At 41.2% G+C, this 26,513-nt stretch overlaps 1 protein-coding gene across 2 annotated transcripts in view; it reads left to right on the top strand.

The window, feature by feature from the left end:
• The window catches only part of DPYD (dihydropyrimidine dehydrogenase), a 495,134-nt gene that overhangs the window by 338,968 nt on the left and 129,653 nt on the right, over positions 1 to 26,513 (top strand). For both annotated transcript variants that reach the window (XM_033151582.1, XM_033151583.1), the window contains exons 15-16: positions 9,347 to 9,415; positions 16,974 to 17,057. In XM_033151582.1, coding sequence (XP_033007473.1) covers positions 9,347 to 9,415; positions 16,974 to 17,057 — 153 coding nt within the window. The remainder of the gene's footprint in view (positions 1 to 9,346; positions 9,416 to 16,973; positions 17,058 to 26,513) is intronic.

The following is a 26,513-nucleotide window of genomic DNA, read 5'->3' as shown; positions in this document are numbered from 1 at the left end:
AAATGGTTAAATTGCTTACTGGCCCCACTCTGGGTTTATTTATTTATTTTTAATTCTCCCTACAGAGAGAGAGAGAGAGAGAGAGAGAGAGAGAGAGAGAGAGAGAGAGAGAGAGAGAGAAGAGGCTTGCAGGACAGTAATGTCAAAGACACCCTGCATTACTTGTCTCTATCTCTATGCAGAATCTCTTTTAGCAAGGCGGCATCGAAAGAATAGATTTATGGACTTGGAGGTACATTGTTTAGTATGTCCATATCCATCTAGATTGACAGTTTCTACAGACTTGAATTTCCCAGGGGAGCGCAGCGTTACTGGTGTCAGTGGATGGCATCATTTACTTCAATGCTCCATTATTAAATTGATAACAAGATAATTCCTCTGCTTCTCACAGACATGACAGGGTTTACAACGGTTAACTCTCTTATTGCATGGGATTTGAAGCTCTAAGAGGGTTTTAATAAGAAGCTTATTTTTTTTTATTTCAATCCAGTGGCGAATCAAAATTTCAAGGGAAAAACACAATATGTTTTTTAAAAAGGTCCATAAGGCAGCCATACTTGCAAGGGAGGGGGTTTCCAACATCTGTCTTGCCCCCATTTCAAAGAGCTTGGCCCTTTCTATTATGTCCAAACATCTATGGATAGCACTATGGATGGTCGATGATAGTAGCAAGCTAAATTTATTCCATACGATAAATGAGCTTTCTCACATGTGCAAATGTTAAAACAGCTTGTTTACATGGACTAGATGAGGATTAGTAAAGTAAATGATCAGATGCAGCGTTCCTTGTATAGGACCAAAACCTGCCCGTACAATAAAGGAGGCATAAAGACTTCCCTTTTTGACTATGCTTCATCCCATCTATTAATGGGTACCAGCAGAGAGAGAAGGTAAATCTGTACTGACCCATCCACAGCAGCTGTCTACATGCTACCAGGCTGGCTTGCGTGTCTCAGAGCCATAAACAGAGAAGCCATTCATTTTTAACCCTTTCCTTTGTAAACACCAAGGCCTTGAAACTTAAGGAGAAAAGATGAGGTTCTAGCAAATGTTACAGTTGTACTGGATATGCCGATAGAAGCAACATTCCATTGTTTGTCCAGCCAAATTAAAAGGAAGGATGTAGCTCAAAGATTTAACACAAACGCACCACATTTTGAGCAGGAAATGTAAAAGAATATAATGCCCAAAGATGTTCTCTCCCCTCCAATTCCCATGGGCACTGTTGGATTTCATGGTGTGTGTGTGTGTGTGTGTGTGTGTGTGTGTAATCATTTTAGAGTTCATTGTAAAGATTTGTTACTAGTGAATTATATTCAAAGCAAGTATTTCAATGGAAGTTTTTTTAGGGGTGGGAACAAGCAAACCAGCATTTCAGCATTTATAATGCAAAGGCACAAACCTAATGAAAAGGAGGACAATATTAGTCAGCAGTTTGTCTTTCTTTCTTAGCTCTGAGGGAGTTGTAAAATAACATGCAAGAACTGCAGGGATGTATCTTGGTAGTGTCTTTCGGAGAACAACAATTACTAATGCCTTCATTATCATACAGTAATTGTAAGCGTAGCTTAGAATCCTGTAATCTAATGCCAAGCATTCATCTTATTGTTTCACATGCACTCGAGTCATACTTTATTGAAAAGCTTTCTTTTTTCCAAAGTTTTGGTGTGCACAATAGAGAACATTTTGCATGTCTCATATTACTATCTCATTTATCTCATTTTATTGTTATTTTGGTGGGTCGGGAGGAAGCATGGAAATGTTCTAAAATAAATATCCCATAGAGAATGTTCTTCATAATATGCGCTATCCAGAGACAAGATTATGGGCAGTGCAAGATTGAGTAGCTGTATCCATTGAAATGGTTTCAGTCTATAAAATACTTGGGAGATAAACCACCCGAAAGTGAATCGGAGCTGCAAATGGCATGAAGGCAGTGATCTTGTGGAGATTCCACTCATTTGAAAGTGGCGCTTTTGTACAGCACCCATCTATTTAAAACATTCTAAGGCCACATGACCCAGAAGCTATCTGCGGAAAAACGCCGGCTCCCTCAGCCAGTAAAGCGAGATGTGCGCCGCAACCCCAGAGTCGTTTGCGACTGGACTTAACTGTCAGGGGTCCCTTTGCCTTTACTTAAGTCCTTTCTGGTGGCTGGTCTTGAAAAGTTCATTGGGGTTTCCATGCAAGACTTCAGTGGGATTGCACTTCTGCATGGGCAGCATCTGAGGCCTCAGCAGAGTCTGAGGTCTTTGGGTTAGCAATCCGTCTTCTCCATTGCCCCCTTCCCTGGATCACCTTATTACACTTACCCAGTACCAGCGGAGATGACCCAATATACCCTGAAGTTCTTAGGAATGCATGAACCCCCCCCCCAAAAAAAATATCGTTACTTCCATGACCCCCTGAATGTGTTTAATAAATATATGGGACAGAGACAGCTTTGCTTCAGTTGCCTATGTTCTAGTAGCCTCTGGCTGGATTACTGCACAGCACTGCCAATGGGACTGCCTTTGAAGACTATTGGAAAACTTCAGATAATGCAGAAAGTCATAGGAAAGTGTGATGATATATAACACTAGTTCCAGCCTGACTGCCAAATAGTTTCAATTAACAGTGCCAGTTTTGAGCCTCAAAGGCCTGTATCATTAGACATGGTTTTGAATTGTGAATGTGAGTCATGTAAATAATAATAATAATAATAATAATAATAATAATAATAATAATATCCGCCCATCTGACTGGGTTGCCCCAGCCACTCTGGATGGCTTTCAACAAATATAAAAGCATACTAAAACATCAATCATTAAAAACTTCCCTATACAGGGATGCCTTCAGATGTCTTCTAAAAGTTGTATAGTTATTTTATCTCATTGATTTCTACTTTTGGGAGGAGTGGGCAAATCAACCATGCAATTTGGGCTTATATAACACACACACACAGAGAGAGAGAGAGAGAGAGAGAGACCCCCTTTCCAAATATCACACCTATATGCATTGATGTTTGGTTAGAGCACGTACCTGTATGTCTGGTAGACAGAGCAGGAAAGTGCAGTCTGGCTCCTTCACTGTGCCTATGGTGAAGTTAATGGAGAGTGTTGTCTGAACTGGCCAGAAGAAAGCTTTAAAATATGCTCCATTAGAAATATAGGAAAATGCATTTATCGAAAGGGAAAAGAAAGGAAAACTACACTTGAACAAGCCCTGCCAGTTTTTCTACTACATATTATCATGGGGGGGGGGAACTGATCTTTTGGTATAAGCGCTTTTCGTATAAGAATAGACAGTGGCTTGTAAATAAGCTTCTTAGAAACGAAATGAATGGCTTCTACTGTTATGAACACCCTGGATGCATAATAGATTGAAAGTACTGTATAGGGTTTCTTTTCCATCACTGCTGATGTCACATGAACATGTTGTTGTTGTTCAGTCATTCAGTCGTGTCTGACTCTTCGTGACCCCATGGACCAGAGCATGCCAGGCACCTCTATCCTCCACTGCCTCCCGCAGTTTGACCAAACTCATGCCAGTCGCTTCGAGAACACTGTCCAACCATCTCATCCTCTGTCGTCCCCTTCTCCTTGTGTCCTCCATCTTTTCCAACATCAGGGTCTTTTCCAGGGAGTCTTCTCTTCTCATGAGGTGGCCAAAGTACTGGAGCCTCAACTTCAGGATCTGCCCTTCCAGTGAGCACTCAGGGCTGATTTCTTTAAGGATGGATAAGTTTGATCTTTTTGCAGTCCATGGGACTCTCAAGAGTCTCCTCCAGCACCATAATTCAAAAGCATTGATTCTTCGGCCATCAGTCTTCTTTATGGTCCAGCTCTCACTTCCATACACACGAAATGAGAGGCCAGTTTTGAAATATTTTGTTTCTAGTAGAAGACACTATTTTCATCATACATATATCATTGATTCTGAAAAGTGAATACTAGATGAACCAACACTTTAAAATTAGCTATCTTAGTTAAGAGTATTCAAAGCATTGCATCTCCTGTATCATTTCCACGTTTTTTGAAACTCAGCTTTTTCAGATTTCACGGAAAACCATTGATGATATGAAAATCACCTTCATGGCAGGAAGGGTTGGAGGGGGTCTGGGTAAGGCATCCTTGAGATGGAACAATTCAGGCTGCTTTGGACTATGACAGGTTCCTCAAGGTCTTTCATTGCCATGGGGCTCTCTGTGGGGCCCAAAGTCTCTTCCTCCAAAGAGGTCACTCCACAGACTAGCTCGGAATGGGATGCACACACTTTCCTTACCAAAAGACTTTGATGAAATTTGCCTCCTCTCTCCCCAAACCTCTGGAATGCCCCTGCCCGCAATATTCACTGCCGTAAAAGGGGTGGCAAATTCTGAAGGACCCTTTTTTTAATTTAGCCCCGTGCAAATTGAAGCATGATTTCTATCTCTGATATTGGGAACTGCAAGTCTGCTGTTTTGGAAAAGAGACTTTGCCGACTTCTAAATACTTACGAAATAACATTCCATCTGTTCTCTAACTCTAGAAGGGCCTTCACATAAAAAAATGCAGCATTATAAAAGGATATTGTTTGCATAATTGACATTTTGTTCCTCTTGTGTGTTTTTCAAGGTTGAATAAAATGCAGCACACAGCAGTGATTGATCATGTTTAATCAAGGAAACATTTGTGGTGGTTAGTGAAACCAAAAAACCAAGAAAGGTTAACTTTTTGTACATGGATAGCAGATGCTAGCAACATGTTTTGCATATCTACATTATTTTTTCAAGGCAGGCTTGTTTTGCTTAGTGTGCCTATTTTAACCCAACCAGCCAACCCATTGATTTTTGTCCCCACAAATCTACCAAAAGGTGCCTTGGCTGACATCCTAAGCACACTGTGCATGGCAGCACAACTTCTGGGGCAGCCCATTCCAACTCTGGGCTCCCATACAAAGATATGGCAATCACACTCTGCAACCTCTTGGCACCCGAGTATGCCAAGAGGAGAGGAGTCACTGGATCCCTCTCTCAGAGATGAAGGTGGACCTCTCAAACGATTTATTTAACACATTAATATCAGGGAATTCAAGGCATCATCCATAAGGCTTCCATGTATATTCAGACCTGCTTTACTTCAGCCGGGTGATCGCACCATGTGTCCTCAGGCCATAGCCAAGTGAATTGCAATGTACTCAGCACTATACACACCTGACTGAATGCTCAGATGGGAGATACAGAAAAAGAAAAGAAAAAAAAACTCTCAGTAGTTCCTGCTTGTCTGCACTGTGCAGATGGTTCAGTTCTGGGATTTAAACACTACAGGTTACCTATGAAAGCCTTAAGCAAGACAAATTCCCTGGTCAGATCTAATGGTCAGCTGCCTTTCTCTTGTAGGGCAAATAGCTTTAACCATTTGGTCCAAATTCCCCTCCTGTGCAACTCTGCTTAGCCTGTAAGATGTGTGTGAGAGAGGAGGAAGTATACCGTTTTTCATCGTTCTATCCTGGGACCACCAGTTCATTTGTAGGCCATGTTGCATGATGAGCACTTCTGCACAATCCAGTCCCAGGGTGCACTGTTCATTTCTGTGCACAGGACCTGTGTGCATCATGTGGATTCTTTTGTTATTGTTTTAAATCTGCCTTTCCAATGTGTGTTTGTCAAGGGAGTTGCTACCCCCCTGCAACAGTAGGATGAAAGCAAACCAAAATGGCACAGAATAACATGATATAACAAATGTGCCTACTGAAATATGCAGGCAATTAAAAGCTCCTAAAGAAGGTGAAGTTACTTCCTACCCTAGTGCTACTAGTAGAGATTTCATTTACTTCACATTGTAATGGGAACTTGATTCATGCGTTCTGAAACCGGAACAACTATCCCAAAAAATATATTTAAAAAATCCACACCTCTCTGAATGTTCTGATATATTTCTCCACACATACCCCAAAAGTGCACAAAAGTGCATATATTAGGGGAAGCGTGCATAAATTTTATATATATATATATATATATATATATATATATATATATATATATATATATATATATATATATTGTATTACAGAAAAATTATTACCAAAAAAGTGAATATTAGAAGAACTACATTCTAAAACGCTGACAATTTTTTTGACTTTTGTTTTTTAAAGAAGGCACAAAATGATGCAGAAACATGGTAAGCCAATAAAGCGCAGTCTGGTTATTGGACCTGAGCATTTCTTGTCTGCCGACTGAAGAGAAAAGCTGACTGTGTCTAGTGTTTGCAGCTCAGTTGGCTGCAGAGCAAACCCCCCTTCCCTCCCTCCTTTCATGCTGCCTTGAGTTAATTTTGTCTTAACCATAAAAAAATTAAAAATTAAAAAATTCCTTCCACAGTAGCACCTTAGAGAACAACTAAGTTTGTTCTTGGTATGAGCTTTCGTGTGCATGCACACTTCTTCAGATACCTCTGAAGACATAAGACATAATTGTCTTAACCATGTTTTTCTTCCTGTGCATGCTGCATTTGTCTTTGCTATGGTTTCCCAATGGTTGCCATATTCAGAGCCGGTAAGGAATTTCCCTGCAAACAGATTTGGCTCGTTGGGTGGTTTTGCCTTCCTCATAGCAAAATGTCACAACTTTTTGGGTGTGGAATCCTAGTCATCTAGGTTTGCGTGAAGTGATACACCACCCCCAATTTAAAGCAAGTGTGAACTCAGGGTACCCTATCAGAGGGGTCTAGATGGAAGTTTCTGTTCAGAAGCAAAGTGTTGGGCAGATGGGCCATAGCGCTTCCAGTGGTAGCCTGGGTGTGGCTACCTTGGTAGATTAGTGTCTTGGGGATGCGACAATCCTTGGCGCAACCCTGTTCTAAATTTCAGCCCTCCAGTAGCCAATGCCTGAGCCAAAGTCCACCTTCATCTGTAATCAATAAAGTTGTGGCCATTTTTTATCCCAGATCAAGCCTTGTTAAGTTTGTTCCTTTACAACATAGCTACTACCTTTGCAAAGGGGTTTAGGGTGCTGTGACTGGACCACGGTGCATTTTTTTTTTAAGTCACTGATTAGCCTTAACTTGTCCCGTCCTGTCTCCCCGCCGTTTCCTTAAAGTTGTGTGGTGGTCTCATTAGCACGAAATATAGGGTGGTGGGACCTGTCCTTTGCAGGGCCATCATGCAGCCAGATTCTTTACTGCAAGAAACTGGGTAAAAGTCTCCAGTGAAGATCTCTGGACAGGTATGAACAGAAAGGAGGGGGGATTTCTTCCGGTAACTTGGCCCCAATTCATTTAAGGCTTTACATCAGGCTTTGCCAACCTGGTGTTCTCCAGATGGCTTGGACTACAACTCCTATCAGCCTCGACCAGGGCTTGCTAGCTGGGGCTGATAGGATTGGATAGTCCAAAACTTCTGCAAAGCATCAGCTAGTCGAAGGCTGATTTAAAGGTTAATAGCACCCCTTTGAATTGGACCTAGACTAGAAGATTTTTTGGGTGTCTGTAAAGAATAGAAGGACAGTTAACAGATAGTACATTAAGAATAAAGTTATTTGAAAATTAGGACACTCTCTTAAATGAACACATGTCAGTAATCCAATTAAGCATCTCTCTCCCCAACCCACCACCGCTGCCTTCCTTTGAAAAAAGGTGTTTTGGACAGCACTGTCAGTCACAATTATCTCCACATGGAAAGTTTAAGCCTAATGTTTGAAATAATTTTGCTATAAAACGGAAATCTGCATCTCCCTCATATACACACAGTGAAGCTACAGAAGATACCGGCTTTTGTTGCTGTCAGATAATAACATAGTCTGGCACCATCACAGTTTGTTCCAGCAAATAAACTATAGTAGATGACAGATTTATTAGTTATTGTGCCTCACTCAATTTGAGACAAATATTGGGGGTGCAGCAGCAGAAGATATGCGTGTTGTAGCAAGAACAGAGTCCCACGACACCGTGAAGATTAAGGATTTTATTGTGGCATAATTGTAGGCACATCACTTTGTTCTTTGTGTGAGCTGTTATCCTTAGCTGGTAAGTATATATGTGTCTGTGAGTGTATCATATTCAGATAAAACTATTAACTGAGGATAGCAGTTCTTGCATATAATAGGCTGGCCTTAAACCAAAGATGCCCAAGGTAAGGGGCGTCATTGGCACCCTCCCTCCAGCCATTTAATTTTTAACACCTTATTTTTTTATTGAATTGAAGCCTGTATCATTGCTTTGAACACACAGTGTGCATGCATGATTCATCCCTGCCACGTAAGATGATAAATTTGCATGGATGCATGTGACCGCAGTCGCTCTTCTGAATGCCATTTGTTAAAGCTCATACAAAGAATAATTTTAAAGAAGTTAACACAGCATTGGGCACCTACAGTATGTCAGTACCGCCAGCTTTACAAAGTGAAGATGAATTGCTTGTGAGAATTGCTTCCAGCTGCTCAATAGTTGACAGAATGGGTAGTTGAGGGACAGTTTGGGGCTCCCCAAGCCTGGAAACTCAGAGGGTTGATTGTGTCATCTACCCCTAAATCTATCTATATGTGAGTGTGAATTCACATGTACACCCTTATTGGGCGGGGGGGGGGGGTTGTAATCAGTGGGACCATGCAAGGGGTGGTTGAAATCTGTCGCATTTCTGTGCAGACACCGGATGTATACAATATAAGAATGTGACCCATTCGAAACTCCAGTTACTTGTCTGACTGTGCTAATTCGCACCTATAGAGATGAAGTTGTTGAGTTTTTGAGTTGCTGTCAATTTCCTTTGTACCTCCCTAATGTTAACTTTTGCAAACCTGTGTGTTTGTGCATTTAGAGACTCTTTGCACATTACATTATTTTCTTACATGGAGATGATTTCTAAGGAGTAATACCCCACTGTACTGGAGGGAAATTCTCATACGAATTATCCTGTCTCCAGCTTGCTTGCAAAAATTCAATTTTTATTTTCTGTTAGTTTCATCTTATTTATTTACTTGTCTCCAAAATTCCTGATATAGGTGCTGCCAAATTCAAGGTGGTTTTTTTTTAAAGATAGCTATTAAGATCTTGAATTTGGCAAGTTTACATTTAGCAGAATTCCAACGGAAAAGGCCGAAGAGTTGAGGAATTGTTGGGGAGGGGGTGTTACAGTAAATAGCCATTTGATTTCAGGTTGGTAGTGCTGGAAGATTGTTACGTGGCCCCACAGTGCCTCCCAATCCCATTCATGCCCAACGTTTGTTGTCTTTTATCACAACGAGTATATAAATAAATCCCCAAGGCTGCTGTATTGCAGTTAAAACAAGAAAATAGGATCAGAAGAGGGTTAGAAGCAGAAACACTGCAATATATGCAGAAGGAATTATTCAGGAATACAGCATTGTATAAACCAATACTTATCTTTTCAGATTGTCATCGCCAGTATCATGTGCAGCTATAATAAAGACGACTGGACTGAACTTTCCAAAGTGGCTGAGGTAATGGTGTCTTAATATGCTTTCTCATCCTATTCCCTCTCCCTCCCTTCCTCTCTCTTACCCTTTTTACTTTTTTATTCCATGAGAGAGACTGCGAAAGGAAGGAAATTCCAAGCAAAAAAACCGAGAGCTTAAGACATATCTATTATTGCTTGTTTCTTCTGTGTTTTCATTAAAATGGTAGAAATGTAAATTAAATGACTCTATTGCATAGAAGCGGTCCCCTGGACTTTGCATTCTACCTGAAAATTCTTTAGCCTTTGAATCTCTACACTTTTTATTTGCATTTTAAGCAACCCACATACCGGTATTATGACGGATGCCCTGATAAAATTTAATTCTACCTTTGAGAACCTAACTTGATCTTACCCTGCCTTCAGGCACTCTAGTTTGACAGCACCAGAAGAAATTTTGAATATAAAACTCTTGAATATTTAAAGTATAAAAGGCTCATTTAATGCTGTTCTGCTTCTAATACAGATTTGCAAAGGGGGGGTGGGGTGGGGAGTGTCGGCGACACAAAAGCTATTGTACATAATAGCAGTTTGTTGGTTTTCCTATAAAATAAATACCTACTTGTACAAATGAAACATCTTGGTCAAGCACCTGGAATTTTAGCATACACACTCCCCCCCCCTTTTAAAGCAACCTTTAAAAATGCAGCTTTATCAAGGTTACCCAAGAAATACTTTATTAAGGCAGTAATATATAGGCTGAAAGATGCATTGCCTGCATCAATGTGTGTGCTGAAATTATAAATGAAGCTGCAAATCTTCCTACCCTTTCCCAGAACTCTAGATATTCAAGTGGTAATTTTTTCGTGGACTGTTTCACTGCAGACTACAGGTGGGGTTTGCACACTTGAATACATCCATGGGGAGTGTGGAGGGGGCTCTCCTGTACATCAAAAAGCTAGTGTGTGAAGGAGAAGGACTCAGGCTTAGTCTTCCCCTTGATATCCCCCCCCCCCCCGTGAGTAGGTAGGATTAAAAAACAAACAAACCACAGAAGGAGCATCAAAACACAGACTCTGCCGTCTGCAGTGTCAAATGATATGGGACAGGAAAAATGTTGCCGTTTGATTCTGCTGAATGTACCGTTTTCATCTCGCACTGTAATGAAACTGCAAGTCCTTGGAGAAATAAAGTGAAATATTAGGACCTAATCCAAATCTACAAGTGTGCAGCTGTTGGAGAAATTTAAAAGGTGTTCCTAGACTGGCGCTATCCCTCCCAGAAACCCAAAATAAGATGCAGGCTCCAAGTACAGTGGTACCTCAAGTTACAAACGCCTCAGGTTACAAACGCTTCAGGTTACAAACTCCGCTAACCTGGAAGAGTTACCTCGAGCTGAGAACTTTGCCCCAGGATGAGAACGGAAAACGTGTGCCGGTGGCACAGCAGCAGCAAGAGGCCCCATTAGCGAAAGCACGCCTCTAGTTAAGAACAGTTCCAGGTTAAGAACGGACCTCCGGAACGAATTAAGTTCATAACTAGAGGTACCACTGTAAAAAGATGGCCCTTAATTGGATTGGGACAGCCTTGAAAATGAAGAGGTGCTAAGAACATAATCCAAAGCAATGTTTCTTATACACTTCTAGATTACACACATCATTTCATTTTACCATTCAAAGGATCACAGCGATCTTAACAGTTGCAGTCCAATGTCACCATCCTGAACCAATCAAAACCATGTAGCTCTTCAGATCAGGCTTCATCATAATATCATGTAATTACATATAATCGTTTCCCCCCCCCCCAATATATTTCCTTATGAAGGCTTTGACTAATTTCCGTACGTATTAACTGCCTCCCCATATCCTCTTTCATCTGTCTACAAAACAATTCAAGATGAACCACTATTGCCACACCTAGCCGATTCTCTTTTCCTGCATACAATGGCCACCATCGATTCTAATAGTTTATATTGGTTTCAGTGTTCCAAAATGAACATTCGCTATATGCAGTACCTGAAAACAACTAGCAGGCAGGAATAGGCCCTTTCAGTTTAGCTAGGCCATAGGCTCAAAAGAAAATGGAATAGTCAAAACGATAGAGTTTTATGAAATGATTGTTTTCTTCATCACAGCCCCAGTGAGATCCTCCTGAAAAGAAACGAGCAGTTGTCCCACTCCCCATCCTAAACAGCTGATAAATCTGCATTACCAGAGTAAAGCAGGCACAGCCCTGGTTGGTGGATTCAGCTATGAAATTACATGTGCAACATTCACTTGGAGGAGTAAGTTCACCCCCACACATGAAAGGGCCCTAGCTGGGTCAGGGCAATTGCAAAAGGTGCATGTCTCATTGCTTCAAAACTAGATTAATTTTTAAATAGTTTGTTGAATTCAAGGTGAGGTTACTTAACCTTTAAAGCATTAAATGGCATGGGACCCAAAAACCTGAGGCAGTGTTTTGTGTCTTCCCATACCAGTCTACTCTTGCCTTAAGATATTCTGCTGAGACCCTGTTCCAAGTACTTTCCTTATAGGAAATGTGCTATGTGGCTACAAAGAAGATGGCCTTTTCAGTGGTAGCACCCTGACTGGAATTCCCTATTTGGGAAGGTGTGCCTTGCATCCACGATGCAAGATTTTAGATGTCAGATCACAACATTAGTTGTTAGTCACCAAGGCATTTAAAATGTGTTGTTTCTACGGTTTAATTTTCTGCCTCTTATTTTTGCATATCTATCACACACACACACACACACACACACACACACACACACACACATTTGTTCACTTATTGCATACTCCCATGAAAATTAAAATTTGATCGAAGTAGTTGTAAAAATATTATAATTTTTTTTATGTTGATAAAGTTATTGTAGTGATTAGGAGATATAAATAGGAAAGTCCTCAGAGCAAATATACCTTGATTCTCAAACGCCTTGCGACTCGAACATTTTGGCTCCCGAACGTGAGTGTTCCAGTTTGCAAACGTTTTTTGGAAGCTGAACGTCTGACGCAGACGCAGCTTCCGCAGCTTCCAGTTGAGTGCCTGGGATGCACTGCTAAATCTCGTTTCCCCATCTTTCCTTATTAAAATCTAAAATGGTCTCCACTGTTTACATCCATAAATGTTGGTATTGTGCAACAGGGATTAGGAACTGGTGGTTCCTTTCCAGTTGTGGTTGAACTCTGATCTCCATCAACCCCAGCCACCATGGTCAGAACGACAGGAATTGTAGTCCAACATCTGGAAGGCCCTCGGTCCTCATCCCTGCTGTTCAAGTTCCTCTTCTTCTGAAATGAATGGAGAGTATACCTTGTGAAATTCTGCTTCAGCAGTTTTTTATTGGTCATGTATATCATTCCATTTGGTCTTAATATTTTTTTAAAAGCATGGCAGGTTTCCCCCCTCAATTATTACTTCTCAATTATTGTTTTTCTAGAAATGATAAAATCATTCTTATTTTGCAAATTCTCAACATTGCCCCACAGGTTATGGCCTACATGAATTTTTAATAATAATAAAAAAAAAAAACAGAAGAAAGAAAACAACCCTCTCCCTGCCAAATACTTGTGACCTTCCAAGGTGCATAAGCCCTAGAGGAGTTGCAGTCAGGTCTCCATAGGAGGCCAGCCATATACACTAAAGGTCAACCTGTCATGGAAGTAAATAACAAAAATAACAACAAGCCCACATGCATAGGTTGTGAAGCTCAACGGGAAGGGGAACGCTTGAGGAAAATGATGGATAGCATTTCTTCTGATGGGTCTCTTTGGACTTTCTAAACCATGGCCACACAGCAGGCAAAAGTCACTCCTGTCGCTCAGAAACAACAAAATGCAAACCAGATTCTAACCTTGCCTAAGTAATAATTTTAAAGCACATGGAGAGGGGTTTTTTCCTGCTTTGCTAAATCAGAAAGTATGTTTAATACTGACTGAAGTTATCCCCCTCTCCCCGCTTGACTCTTAAACCACTTACTCTATCGCAGTACCGCTGACTTTGATAAGGCGAGAACTGCTGCAGAACCACTCACCAAATCCACAGTTGCTTTGGCTTTTATTGGGTTTGCTAGTAGATCAGTATCTACTGATAAAGGTGACAGCTACAACAGAAAATTGTGTCCCTGCACCTTCAGTAATTAAAAAGGAGTAGATTTCAAGGGTCTATTACAAAATTTATATACCGCTTCCTAGGACAAAAGTCCTCTAAGTGGTTTATAGTAGTCTAAAATATTCTTTAAAAGCAAGTTACATAAAACCATTTATTCTAAAAAGGTTCTAAAGCTCAGGGCTTTTTTCCAGCTGCAACTCACCAGAACTCAGTTCTAGCAGCTCTCAGGTGGGCATCACTGCCATTCTAAGAGAACAAGGGAGAAGTTCATGGTGAGCTCTGGCACCTCTTTTTCTTAAAAACAAACAAACCACAAAACACCCTAAAGGTATGCAGGAGTCTCCATTGTGTGGGTTGACCCTTTGTTTCTGAATTCAATGAAGAGATATACTTCAGAATTCTTTGGTCTGGGGTGGTTGTTTTGTGACTGGAACAGCCCTGGCCATTTAAGTACAACTGGATCCCACCCCTTCTCACATGCTCCTTCCCTTGGCCTAGGAATAAATTCCGCTGCATGTATATGTTAAGATTCCCCTCATGAAGCATTGTGGAAGATGTTGCTGCATCTTCTGTGCACATTTCTCATCTCTGTTCACACACACTCCTGCAGCAGCTATTGGGATTTTAAAAACTACGCTTCCATGCTTGCTTGCTGTTAAAGTCACATCTATTACGGCACACAGATGCAGTTTCCTGAGGAGACTAATAGCCTGAGGAGGCCATGTCGTCTGTGGCTCAGGTGATAAGATATTCTAATGGTATTTTGAGGGTTCAAGCCTGAACTCAAGACAATTCTGTTGAGCTTTCATTTCACATTTGTTGCTGCCTGACTTCAAAGCAGCCTCTAAAACGCAGCCTTGAGGAACCAACGTTCTCCACATAATGCCCTGGGGCTTTTAAATTGGGACAAAGGGGCAGATTTTTTGCTTTTGCCCTTCTTCTTTGTGTGGAGTTATAAGCCTCTGAGCAGGAGCATTTACTTAGGTGGGCTAGACCTGTTTTAATGGTGTCTTGAATGGTGAAGATAACATATTTCGTTTCAAGCACAGATTTCCTGAAGTCCACACCATAATTCTCTAGAAATCACCAGGTTTTTCCTCTTTCTTGAGACTTGAATAAAGATTTTTGTGGCCCAAGTCTTTTAACAGTAGACCTGCTATTCCTTCATAATTCACAACAATTGGGAAAGTGTTCAGATAATATAAGACCTATTTCCTGTCTCACAATTAAATGTGACCTTTAAAGAAGTTTAGCCGACTTCTTTCTCTCTTGCTTGCTTCCATATTCTCAGTGCGCTTTTCTTGACTTCACTTTGGAATCAACAGCAAGAGTGTTTGCCATCAGATCCTTGGCTTAAATGACTTTTGCTAACCTTTAGATAGACAGCCAAATATTGGGCAGCTCAATTATCATTATTTATTCTGTGATGAGACCTACCTCGAAGCCTTGCCCGCGAACCCTAAATGGGATTAAGGATCAATTCAAACAATACACTTTGAATTTGGGACCTTCCTTGGACAGAACACATTGTGTGAAAAGGGATAGCAGGTTTCATTAGCAGCAACAATCCTTATGACTTGCAACTGCTGAGATTTCCTCAAGTGATCATGAGATTTTATTGCCAACCATATCTGCCATCTCCCCATTCATGTGCTGCACTTAAGTGCATACTGGTAGAGGGCTGAGGGGGCTAAAGAACTAAGCACATAGAGGAAAATTTGCTGCCACCACCAGATCTTAGTAGGGAGATTAGTTCCATGAAACCTTTCTCAATGTGCAAATCCAGAAACCAGTGCAGGGAACTTTTGATTCCTCTGATGCACGGATGCACAACATTCATGCTTCATTTTACCCCACTGTGACTCCTATTTTTAAAACAATGCATATATATATATTCACCAGTGGCAAAGGTGAGCAGGGTTGGCTACCAAGACATTTTGCTTTCAGAGGCAAAGGACAAGGTACTCAACCCCAAAATTACATTTACAAAAGTCAAACGGATGCAGATGAATCTTAACTTCAGTGCTGGCAACTGGATTCTGTTCTCCATTGAAAGCCAAGGACCACAGGCTAGCTAAAGGTGTAGCAGTGAATGGTGAGGTGGAGATAGCTTCCTGGCCAGTGGGTCATTGTTGCCACAGCAGCAATTGCACAGTCAGAGCCAATCCAGCCTTCCTGCTGGTGCGTCTACACTGCACTGACCTTCCTGCCGCCTCGCCCCTCCCTGTCTCCCTCCCAGCAAGCGGCAGTGACTTACCTGCTGGGAAACTAGGATAGGAGCTGCTTCCATCTCACCTGGTGAGGTGCTTCTCTAAGGATGAACAGACCAGGCCACTTGGCACTCACAGATCTGCCTTCAAACACCTTGCCCCACTTCCTACTCCCTAGCACCTGCTGCCTGAGGTGGCTGCCCCACTCTACCTAATGGTACAGCTGATCCACGGAGGAGTGCATATACAAGCCATGGGTAGCAATCCCTCTTTCACACTGCCGCCTGATCCGCAAACCTCCTTGACATGTTGTTTTGCTCATACTTCACTGCACCATGCAATTTATCTGCATATTTCCAGGATTGGGAGCTCTGTGCTCCTGATAATAAAGTGTGAGGAATAGAATCCCAAGGGAAGGCTGGGGCAATTTAAGCCCAAAGAGGTGGCTTGCAGTGGAAAAGCTCAAATTGCATTTGGTTAGATTTTAGCATGAAAAGTCTTTAGACACAGCCCCATCCCAGCTTGGATTTTATGTAACAGTTTCTGGTATATGTATCGTGTATGTTTATATCCTCCAATAAGTCCATTCTCTACAGAACCCTAATGTATTTCCAGAACTAATAACGTCCTCTAAAATTGTTTCTGTTTTACAAGCAAACCAACATCAAACAAATGTAATGGATTTATCCATGTTTGGAGACCACCAGCCATAAGCTGTTATCTGAAACAATTAACAAAATACCCATTGTGAGAAATTTTGGTCATGTAAAATACAAGTTTGTCAGAGAGAAGGGTTTAATAGACTATTCTCTGTTGCATCTGTCCCCTATATATTTTACTTGGGAGAAATGTTCAACCATTTCATACACCTTTGGCCTTTCACCTGCATTATGAAGTGATACAGCCCAGACTTCTATCATTATTTAGCATATTACTCATATGATTATTCAGTACAATTAGTAGAACTGCCATGATTCCAGAGGTATTTTTGGAAGGGGGAAAGAGAGGTTAACAAAAGTTGTCTGTGTCAGATTATAGTTCATTTTGCAATGTAACCCCTTTAAAAGTTTGTTGTGTTTTGTTCCTTCAAATTGCATTTTGCACTGAATTAGTCATAAACTAAAAGTAAATATTGATGGGTTGTGAGGGGGGGTGGATATTACATGTGGCATGAGTTATACATCTACACATCAGGTTGTCATTTGGGAAATTACCTTCACTGAAGTGGTGTACCATTTTAGCAGTTAATATTTGATATTTTCTTTCTTGTGTGTCATACAGGCTTCTGGAGCAGATGCCCTGGAGTTAAATTTATCATGTCCGCATGGCATGGGAGAGAGAGGCATGGGCCTAGCCTGTGGGCAGGTAGGGCTTTTAATGGCTATCTCTTTTAAGTCTCTTCTATGATGCAGCACCATTTCATTCGTAGTCTAACCTTAGGGAGGTAAACTACATGAAGCCGATTGCTAGCTTGGGATTCTCTGGCCTCCCCTTGTTTAAATATTTAGTGGCAGAAATGTGGGAAATGACAAGAGCCTGAGATTTCACACACACACACACAAACAGCGCGTTTATTTTTATGGAAGGCAAAATTGCATTATGCGCTTGACAGGAAGCAATATCATAACAAATAGTTGCCAAAATGCTCTGAGAGAATTGTACTTTATACATTCTTAATGTTGACCAGCGTCTCTGGGGAAATGCAGTACAAGCGATTTTGAGCTCAGAGGCATTTTACAGAAGGTTAGCTACAGCCGTGGCATTTTATGGCTATTAGAAGCTGGGCGAGGAGACAACATGAGGCTCCTTCTAAACTGGTGGGTTTGTCATTCTGTTAACTGAATGCCTGGTAGTCCAATCCTGCACTTGTAAACTCCAAAGTAGACACACCAGTCCACTACTATCAGTGCCTGAGGCCTTGTTCCACATTCATTGGACGCTGAGAATCCAATTGGCGAGGGACGTAGGACAGGGCCCTTTCAATTGTAGCACCCAAATTCGTCCGGGAAGCCCAAGTGGTTTGACTCCTTATTGGCATTCTACTGAGACTTGAGTGTTTCATGCATCCTTTACACCGAATTAATTACAGTCAAAACACGGTTTTCAAACGTAATCTGTTCTGGAAGCTTGTTTAGCTTCTGAAATGTTTGACAACCGAGGCACAGCTTCCGATTGGTTGCAGGAGCTTACTGCACTCAAGTGGAAGCCGCATCGGACGTTCGGCTTCCGAAAAACATTCTAAAACCGGAGCATTTACTTCCGGGTTTTCAGTCTTTGGGAGCCGAGACGTTCCAAAACGGAGGCGTTCGGGATCCAACATTTGACTGTATCTGCCCTTCTCTGTTTATTTGATGAATAATGGCAGTGACTTACGGGTTGCCTCGCTCCTCTTATTTTGTATTGTTTGGACTGCAGTAGCAGACAGCAGTGCAGGTTGGACTGTGTTGCTGACAACTTTCCAGTGGCATGGTGCACTGCCATCATGTCATTTTAGGGGACACAAAATCACAAAGTATGTTGATGTATTGTGTGAGCTCTCCATGAACATGTTCATACTAGTAAAGGAGATCATTTATAAATGGCCAAACATGTCAGTCACTTTAGGAACTCTTTCAGATTTACATGTATTATTTAGGGGTGTGCATTCTGTTTGATCAATCTTGAACCGAGAGTCAAATTGGACAGCTCTGGGGGGAAATGTGGGGATCTTCTGAGGTGACATTGTGTCTCAAGGGGCATGAATCAGGCTTCCTCTGAAGCCACTGGACCACGTCAGCACTTCAGAGGTCTAAGAAAACAGACTGATGGTGGTTGTTGTTTTAAATTATTTCTCTGCTGCTTTTCCAGGCAAAACTTTCCAAATGCACCTTGCAACCATAAAAATACAATGATAGAAATCAGTATTGCCACCACTGTCCCACACATGAAAACACCAATTAAAACCTTACATAAAGTAACGACTGGGCCTCAGTCCCGGAAAAGGGACAACAATTATTTAGGGAAGATCTTTAGAAGCTTTCGTTGTTGTATTTCCAGAAGCTCTCCATGTAACAGGAGGGAGCGAGAGGAGGAGCTTTTATTTTGTATTGGATGGCTATAGCTTCAAATCAGAAGATAATCTTACCAAAGCTCTCTTTTTCACATCCAATCGCTGTGCTTTTGGAAGATATGTAGAAGGGACTTTCCAGCTGAAATCAACTGAGCAGGAAACGAAGTAGCCATCTCCCACACACAACTTTAGAAAATCGGGTCCTCCATTGAAAGAGGGCCCATGTTGTGGTGCGACCGGCAACCCGACCCACTGTTGTGGGGGTAATTAGAAATCATGGCCACAACCCCTGATAGGTCGGTCCCGTGTTGCTGGGGTGAAATCTGACCAATGGGACGTCGTAAAATACAGCAACGCGGGACCTATTTAAGCCCATGCGAGGGTGCTGAGCTTCCTCTTTGGGGCCTTTCACATCGGAACACCCACCCACCTCACCCTATATTTAGGGCTTGCACCTAATATATGCTGTCGTGTGTAGCCTGCTTTTGGGGCAGGGGCACGGCAGGAATTTTCCCCACTTGGCTGATTGGCTGGTGCCATTTGGATTTCGCCTGCCGTGTAGCAATTAGTCACAACTTGTAAGTTGCGGATAGGCTCTGGTTCAGGTGATAGGCATGGCACGTGATGTGGCCACACCTATGCAAATGCAGGCTATTCCGGTACAGGAATCCAGGGACTCATTGGTTTGTCGGTCCCCGAAAGGGGTCCGGCCGGTGCCTGAGTCCCGGGGACATCAGGACAGCTGATACCCCTACCAGCAGCTGTCCCTGGTGTTCATCCTTGTCTGCCCTACGAACGTGGCTCTGGGACAGTTCTACCTGCAAGGGTGCAAGGAGATAGTCGAACCAGAACCTATGCAACCACTCACTTGGTTGTAATCAATAACGTTGTGGCCTAAATTCTGCCAAAAACCAAACCAAATATTTGTCTCTTGTGTGAATTTATGTGGGGAGGGTTAAAGGTCTAAACACGCAACTAATTGCGTTTGCACAAAAACCCCTGCACCAATCTTCCTGAAATTTTGCAGATTACTTGCTAGGGGCACTTCTGTGTTGTATGCTTACCCCCAATGATGTGTATGTGTGCATCTCTTCCCTCCCTTAAAAACTTTGAAGACTCTCCTTGCACACAAAAATCCCTGCACCTATCTGTCTGAAATGTCACAGTATTCATCCCCTCGGAAGGGGATGCCTGCTTGTTTAAGGAAGGACCGAGAAAAGGGAAGGTTGGAAAGGTGACAAGAGTGTTTATACCAAGGAAGAGGGGAGCTGAAATACAAGTTGTTCCGCTTTATGAATTCAAATAAAAACAATCAGGAAGTGTTTTGGGGTGCACAGCATTCTTCGGGATGAAAATTGTAAGTTAACACCGACTCGATTTCCATAGTGCGATGCTCCGAGCCAGTGAAATAACTTTTAAATGAGTAACTTGGTTAAAAAGATAATAGAAGAGTATAAAATATTAAAATAAAAAAATCCACTTTATACGGGAAGCAAAACACACTACTGTTATATACATATATGTTTTTATAATAATAACGTTGGCATATTATTGGCTTATGGATCTGATTCCTTCAAGGGGTCTTATAAATCCACAGGATAGCCTTGGGCTCTGAAATTCAGCAGTTGGCTCTTTGATTCCGCTCTAGCTCGAAGATATGTAAAAACGCATGTAGCCAGGCTGCTCCCCACTGACTACACATTCAAGAGGCTTCCAGTACTTGCATACATTATTCCTGCTGGCGCAGGTTGAAAACGGCTTATGCAAAAGAAAGAAATGGGTGGGGGAGGGGGGAAGCTTGAATTTCTATCTTGATGAAAAACCCCTTCAGGATTTACCTTGACTAGAAACACAAAACCTTGAATGTGTGTGTGTGGAATAGCGTGTGTGTGCTATTCCATCCTATATCAGAAAGTATCCATCTGGCCATCTGTGTCCCTTTTCTCCCCCTCCCGCTACCCCCCAATATGCTGTGAAATTAGAAGTTTGTTTGAAGGTCAAATGCTTATCTGCCTCCAACAATGAATGAGCTTCAAATCTTATGACAAAATTTAATTAATCCAAACTTGCTGCTTCTCGATTTTTCACCCATTCCCACTTGTGCATTATACAAGAACTCAAATGCACCATATGTAATGCATACACACATATAAAACTGGATTTCTTGCAGACTTTCTTTTCTTCTCTGTAAGGGTTGCACACAGCTTTGCTTTTCAGTGTCTCAGGAATAGTGCGGTGTGTAGTTTGATTCACTCTTTGGCACTAACATATATATACTAATGCTATATATACGACCCTAATTTTTATTCTTGGGGAAAGTATCGGTACCTTCCAATGAAATAATGTTCCCCCTATGGGAGAAATCCAGACTCTCATTTTATCCCATGTTGGATGGAACTATAATTACAACCTAGCAAGGACTGAAGATTGATGGTTCCCCAAAAGAATTTGTTATGGCTAGATGAGGTCAAGGGTTAAAAATAAAATTGACCAGCTGACTTTAAGCATCTCAGCCGCAAGGCAAGGCTAAATACCTGTGATGTTTCAGTGACCTTTGTCTCGGGCCCAGTCGTTTAGTAATAGGCCCTACTCTGGTATCTCACATGGAAAATTCCACTAGCAGATCTGGAGAATACATTTCAGAGGGACATGAGCCTACCTAGTAAGCAAGAGACATGAGACCCCTCTGAATCTTAAAGAAGCAGTTATCAATTTTTGTTTGCAGTGCATGAGGCTTGTAAAGATGTATTTGCATTGCAGATTAAATTGCAACAGTTTGTGACAATTCCTTCTGTTTTACGTTTGGCTGCCTACTCTCTATTATATTTTGAACCGTGTCTGCACACAGTTGAGTTAAGCTTTTTGTCTACTTGATCTCATTATGACCTCTGGCCCAAACATCAAATGTTTTGATTGATTGATTGATTGATATATTTATTGATTGATTGAAACTGTTCACCCATCCAGCAATCATTGGTTAATTCAAGTTGGAATGACAAACAACGAGATCGAACCAAGCACAAATCAGCCCTTTACCTTTTACTTTTCTTTCAGATTTGTTGCCATTTCTCGTTAGCATTTTTTTTTCTTATTTGTTTATCGTATTTTACTAGGTCACATATAATTTCCCACTATTTCTTTATTGAGTTCTGTGTGCTTTAACTGCTTTTCTTTCCCTTTGCCTTCTGGGTGTCTGTTTTCCATTTCTCCCTGTTGCTTTCTTTAATCTCCTCTCCTGCTGTTGCTTTCTAGCAAGGACAAAATTACTACTGTTACTGGAATATACCAATAACTCATTTAGTTCCATGTCTTCCTTTTGCTGCTGGCTGCTTTCCAAATATGTTTTATTCCTACATTTTTTAGATCCACCTCTCCTCCCCTGCGTTCCTTGATTTTAAGCCAAATTCCAAGAAATAACAATAAATATTTCCTAATGTTCAGTGGGAATTTGCTTTCTTGTAATCTGCTCTCTTGAATCTGACACAGGTCAGAAATGGACAGGTCTTTCCATCCCTGTACATAAAACCGGTCACAGTTTCAAGCCTGCATTCGCCATAGCTAACCTCAGGGTATCTGGAACAAACATATCTGCTGCATTTAGTGTTATTCAGCCTTAAGGCAGACTTTGAAAGCACAAACCATTGTGAAGGGTTGTTTTTTTTTTTTTTTTTGGCCCAATATCATTGTAGAATCCAGAAAGTAAGTGTTTATAAAGCGGACCATAACATTTAATAAGGTAACCTTATTAATAACTCCTATTATTTATTTAATTTGTATGCTGGTGTTCATCCAAAAATCACAGGGCAGTTCACAACATTAAAAATACAAATTGGCAACACAAAACAAAAAGAAAAGAAAAACAAACCAGTGACCCTCCTCTTGCAGAGATTCAATTATTTATATTTATTTCTTCAATGTATTATTTAATAATATGGTTAAATTATTACTTTTGGTTCAATGATTTATACTTATTTGTTTATTCCATTTTTATCCACGCCCTCCAAATGTTTTGGGTGGTGCACATTGCTCATTCCCCTTCCCCCTCATAAAAATTAGGTCAGAGATGATCACCCGGTTTCCTTTGTGCCTCAGCAGGGATTTGAACCTGATAAAGGAAGGCTTGTAATTCAGAGATGGAGCATATTCTTTGCATGCAAAAGGTCTCATGTCCAGTCCTTAAAATCTCAAGATAGATCTCGGAAAGATGGATATCTGAAACCCCAGCGAGCCACTGTCAGTGTAGACAATACTGAGTTAGAGGTATAAATGGTTTGACTTAATATAAAGCTTACTTCCTTTTTCCCTAAATATCTCTGGTCAGTGTCCAACATTTTCCAATACACCACACTATATGCTCCCATGCATGTCTGAATTTGCAGTAACTGACCAGGGAATAGAACTTTGAGCCATGGCAGATAGCTTAATGAAAACATCAGCCCAGTTTGCAGTAGTAGTAGTAGTAGTAATAATAATAATAATAATAATAATAATAATAATAATAATAATAATAATAATAATAATAATAATAATAATAATAATTTATTTATACCCTGCCCATCTGGCTGGGTTTCCCCAGCCGTTTTGGGTGGCTTCCAACAAAATATTTAAAAAATACAATAGTCTATTAAACATTAAAAGCTGTGGAAATGATGAAATTCTGTGTTATGGATTCTTAGAAATGGAAAAGAAAGAAATAAAAACTGCCAATAACATAATGCCAGTATAAAATCCATGATGTAAACACCCTCAGAACATTGTGTACAGTTCCTGGTTGGAACACCCCAAAATGGTGGTTATAGAGCTGGGAAAGGTGCAGAAGTCAGGGAATGGCTGGATACTGATGAGTGAGCACAGGGAGAAGGGGGATGGGAGACCGACTTGGAAGTAGATCAATGTTTGTTCTGACCCAGGAGGACTCTTATTATGTTACTATGTTCTCACATGCACCAACGTCAGTGTAGCCTCAGCACAAGGTTACAATACAGCAACGGGGGAATCTGTGGTCCTGTTGGAATCTGCGTTTGGGCTACAGCTCCTATCAATCCTGACCATTGGCTGTGTTGGCTGGAGCCCATGGGAGTTTGAGTCCACAGATTTGCTATCTCTGCTTTAGTACACAGACATTGGATTGATGCCATTAACTTGCCTGAATGTGCCCCTTTCTCTCAAGCAGCGATGGCCAAACTTGGCCCTCCAGCTGTTTGGGGACTACAAGTCCCATCACCCCTAGCTAACAGGACCAGTGGTCAGGGATGATGGGAACTGTAGTCCCAAAATCGCTGGGGGGCCAAGTTTGGCCATCACTGCTCTAAAGGAATTTGTTACACCTCGTAGGTTCTTTAAACACAGGAGGAGTTGTTCTCAGATGCAGGGAGCTTGGCTAGATGGACTGTTGAAATTACCAAACAGAGCAGTTTCAAGGCTTTAAAATCATTTTCCATTTTATTTTTATCAGGGCTGAGATCAAATACCATCAACAATCTATTTATTCTGCTCCAAAAACCAAATAAAAATGAAAGATCTAGCCAGTACATAATCCTTATGCTCTTTAATGCACACCCTTGATTGTATGAAAGACTGTTATTATTATTTTCCCGTGATTCCTATTCTTTTCTTCCTGTTAGTAATCAGAAAGGGACTAAATGCTTGCCATACCTGGCCACAGGAGAGAAAAAAAAGTCATTTGTAGGTGCAGCACTCATATATTAGAAAAGGTGTATGGTTTTCCTTTGAAATTTCTCATGTCCGACATAAACCTAATCAAACCTTTATGCCCTCTGGCAGGTAACCTCTGCATGAACTAAAGAGCTGAAATATTGTTTAATCATACCACCTACCACCTTTTTGTACAGTGATAGAAGAAATACTATTTTACTCCTATAGAAATGGCCAGGATAAAATGTTTTGCCCTGTAAGAGTCAGGAAAGTCTATTTTCTCCCCATTGGCTATCAGTTTAAAAGGGCGCTCTACAGCTAATTCTTTTGCATTTTTCAGCTAAATCTTTTGCGTTTTTCAGTGGCATAAATAAGATTAGAGATACCTGCTTGCATGGAGCATTTTTAATTCAATCTGCACAATATATTAGTGATGCGTGATGTGGCAGGAGAGGAGGGATGCTGGACTTTATACATCTGCTTCTTTGGATCCACTTTGAATTGGACCTTAGAGCAACCACAGTCGTCCTTCGTCTGAAATGCAAGTGTCAGTGGATTGTATCCTTCGAAGTCATTACATGAGTGGAATTATTTCCACTCACACAAGAAAACATCCCCTCTCCTTTGTGTCCATGCACTCTCAAAATTTGCTCTGGGGGCTCCTTCTCCAAGCATCCGGAGTCGATCTGGAGGATGCAATTAGGGAAGGAGAAGGAAGGAAGCTTTGGTTCTGCGACCCAAAGTTGCTGTGTTCTCACACTCACTTCAGTCAATTCTACCCACTGTCTTTACCCGGATCCCTGACCCTGACCTCACCTTTTGTGCAAACTATTCAATGTGAGGAGGAGGGATGGTTGGAATTTCCACCGCATGGCCTGAGACCCAGGAGATGCTGCTGTGAACATGCTGGGAACTGAGGAAATAGCAAGCATCTGTCTACCTAGAGATGGAGGAGAAGTTCAATTCAGTTCACATTTTAATTAATTATTGTTGTTTATCTGGCTGTGGTGCCCCAGCCACTCTGGGAGGCTTCCAACACATAGAAAAGCAATGTGTGAACTGAAATACAGGCATCATTCAAAATGTGCACTTATCCAAATTTTGTAATGGGGTCCTCAGCCAAGTAACATGTTCAAGAATAGGGGTAAAGTGTGTGTAAAGATGCATATGTTCATGGAAATAGCATGCAAAATATGCCTTGTGTGATAACAGATTGCTTTTCACGAAGGCGTATATTAGGCAAAATTGCATTCAAACGTATATATTAAGAGACATTCGAAATAAAACTCTGATGAATTTCCATGAGGTCTTCAGAAAAGAAAAGAAAAGAAAACTGTCACGGAAATGTGGGGGGAATCGACCTGAGACTGGAAAAATGAGAATCTGAGAGAAACTAAAATTGACACATTTGCTCAACCCTACTTCCACCTAACACATTTTAAATGGAGATTCTGGGGAACTGAATTGGAGGAGCAATATGAAAGCCACTTTCCTTCCCCACGAAACTATTTTCTATATGGAAAGTAGACAGAACGGACCTTTTCTGTGGGAGAGTGATCAAATATTTGGCAGAATTGACTGAAGATGAGTAGGTTAGTGGAGGAACTGGTTAGTGAAGAACCAGTGGGCTTGAAAGGAGGAAGGCATTTCCTTCTCTTACCCTTCTCCCCCAGGCCTTCACAAGAAGCTGCCACTTGGAAGAAAAAGAAGAAAAGAGTCATGTATTGACTTTGCTTCAGAAGGAAACAATTTACTGTTTTTACCTGGCAATGTTTGTGTTGATTCTTCTGTCCAAAATTCAGCTATTATTAACCTTTGACAACCAAAGAGAATAATGTCTTAATGTCACACAGAAATCAATAGTGTAAATGGTTATTGCTCCAGATTTAACTGGTATGCCATGGTTTTTAAGAGCACTCTTGCATGCCATGCCTTGTGTCTTGTTACAGTAGCTCGAGATATTCCATCACTAAGGAATATTTTATTTCATGTAACATGGTCACTAAAGAAAACATTTTGATAAATTCAGACTTTGAGGTAAACTGAAGGCGGGGAAGCCTTCATTTGAGCTGGAAAAGGGAGTTGTTGCAAAGTTCTCTCAAAAACTTTTAAAGATA

The sequence above is a fragment of the Lacerta agilis genome, chromosome 6 (assembly GCF_009819535.1).
Source record: "Lacerta agilis isolate rLacAgi1 chromosome 6, rLacAgi1.pri, whole genome shotgun sequence".
Lineage (NCBI taxonomy): Eukaryota > Metazoa > Chordata > Lepidosauria > Squamata > Lacertidae > Lacerta > Lacerta agilis.
This window is presented reverse-complemented; position numbering and strand designations above follow the sequence as displayed.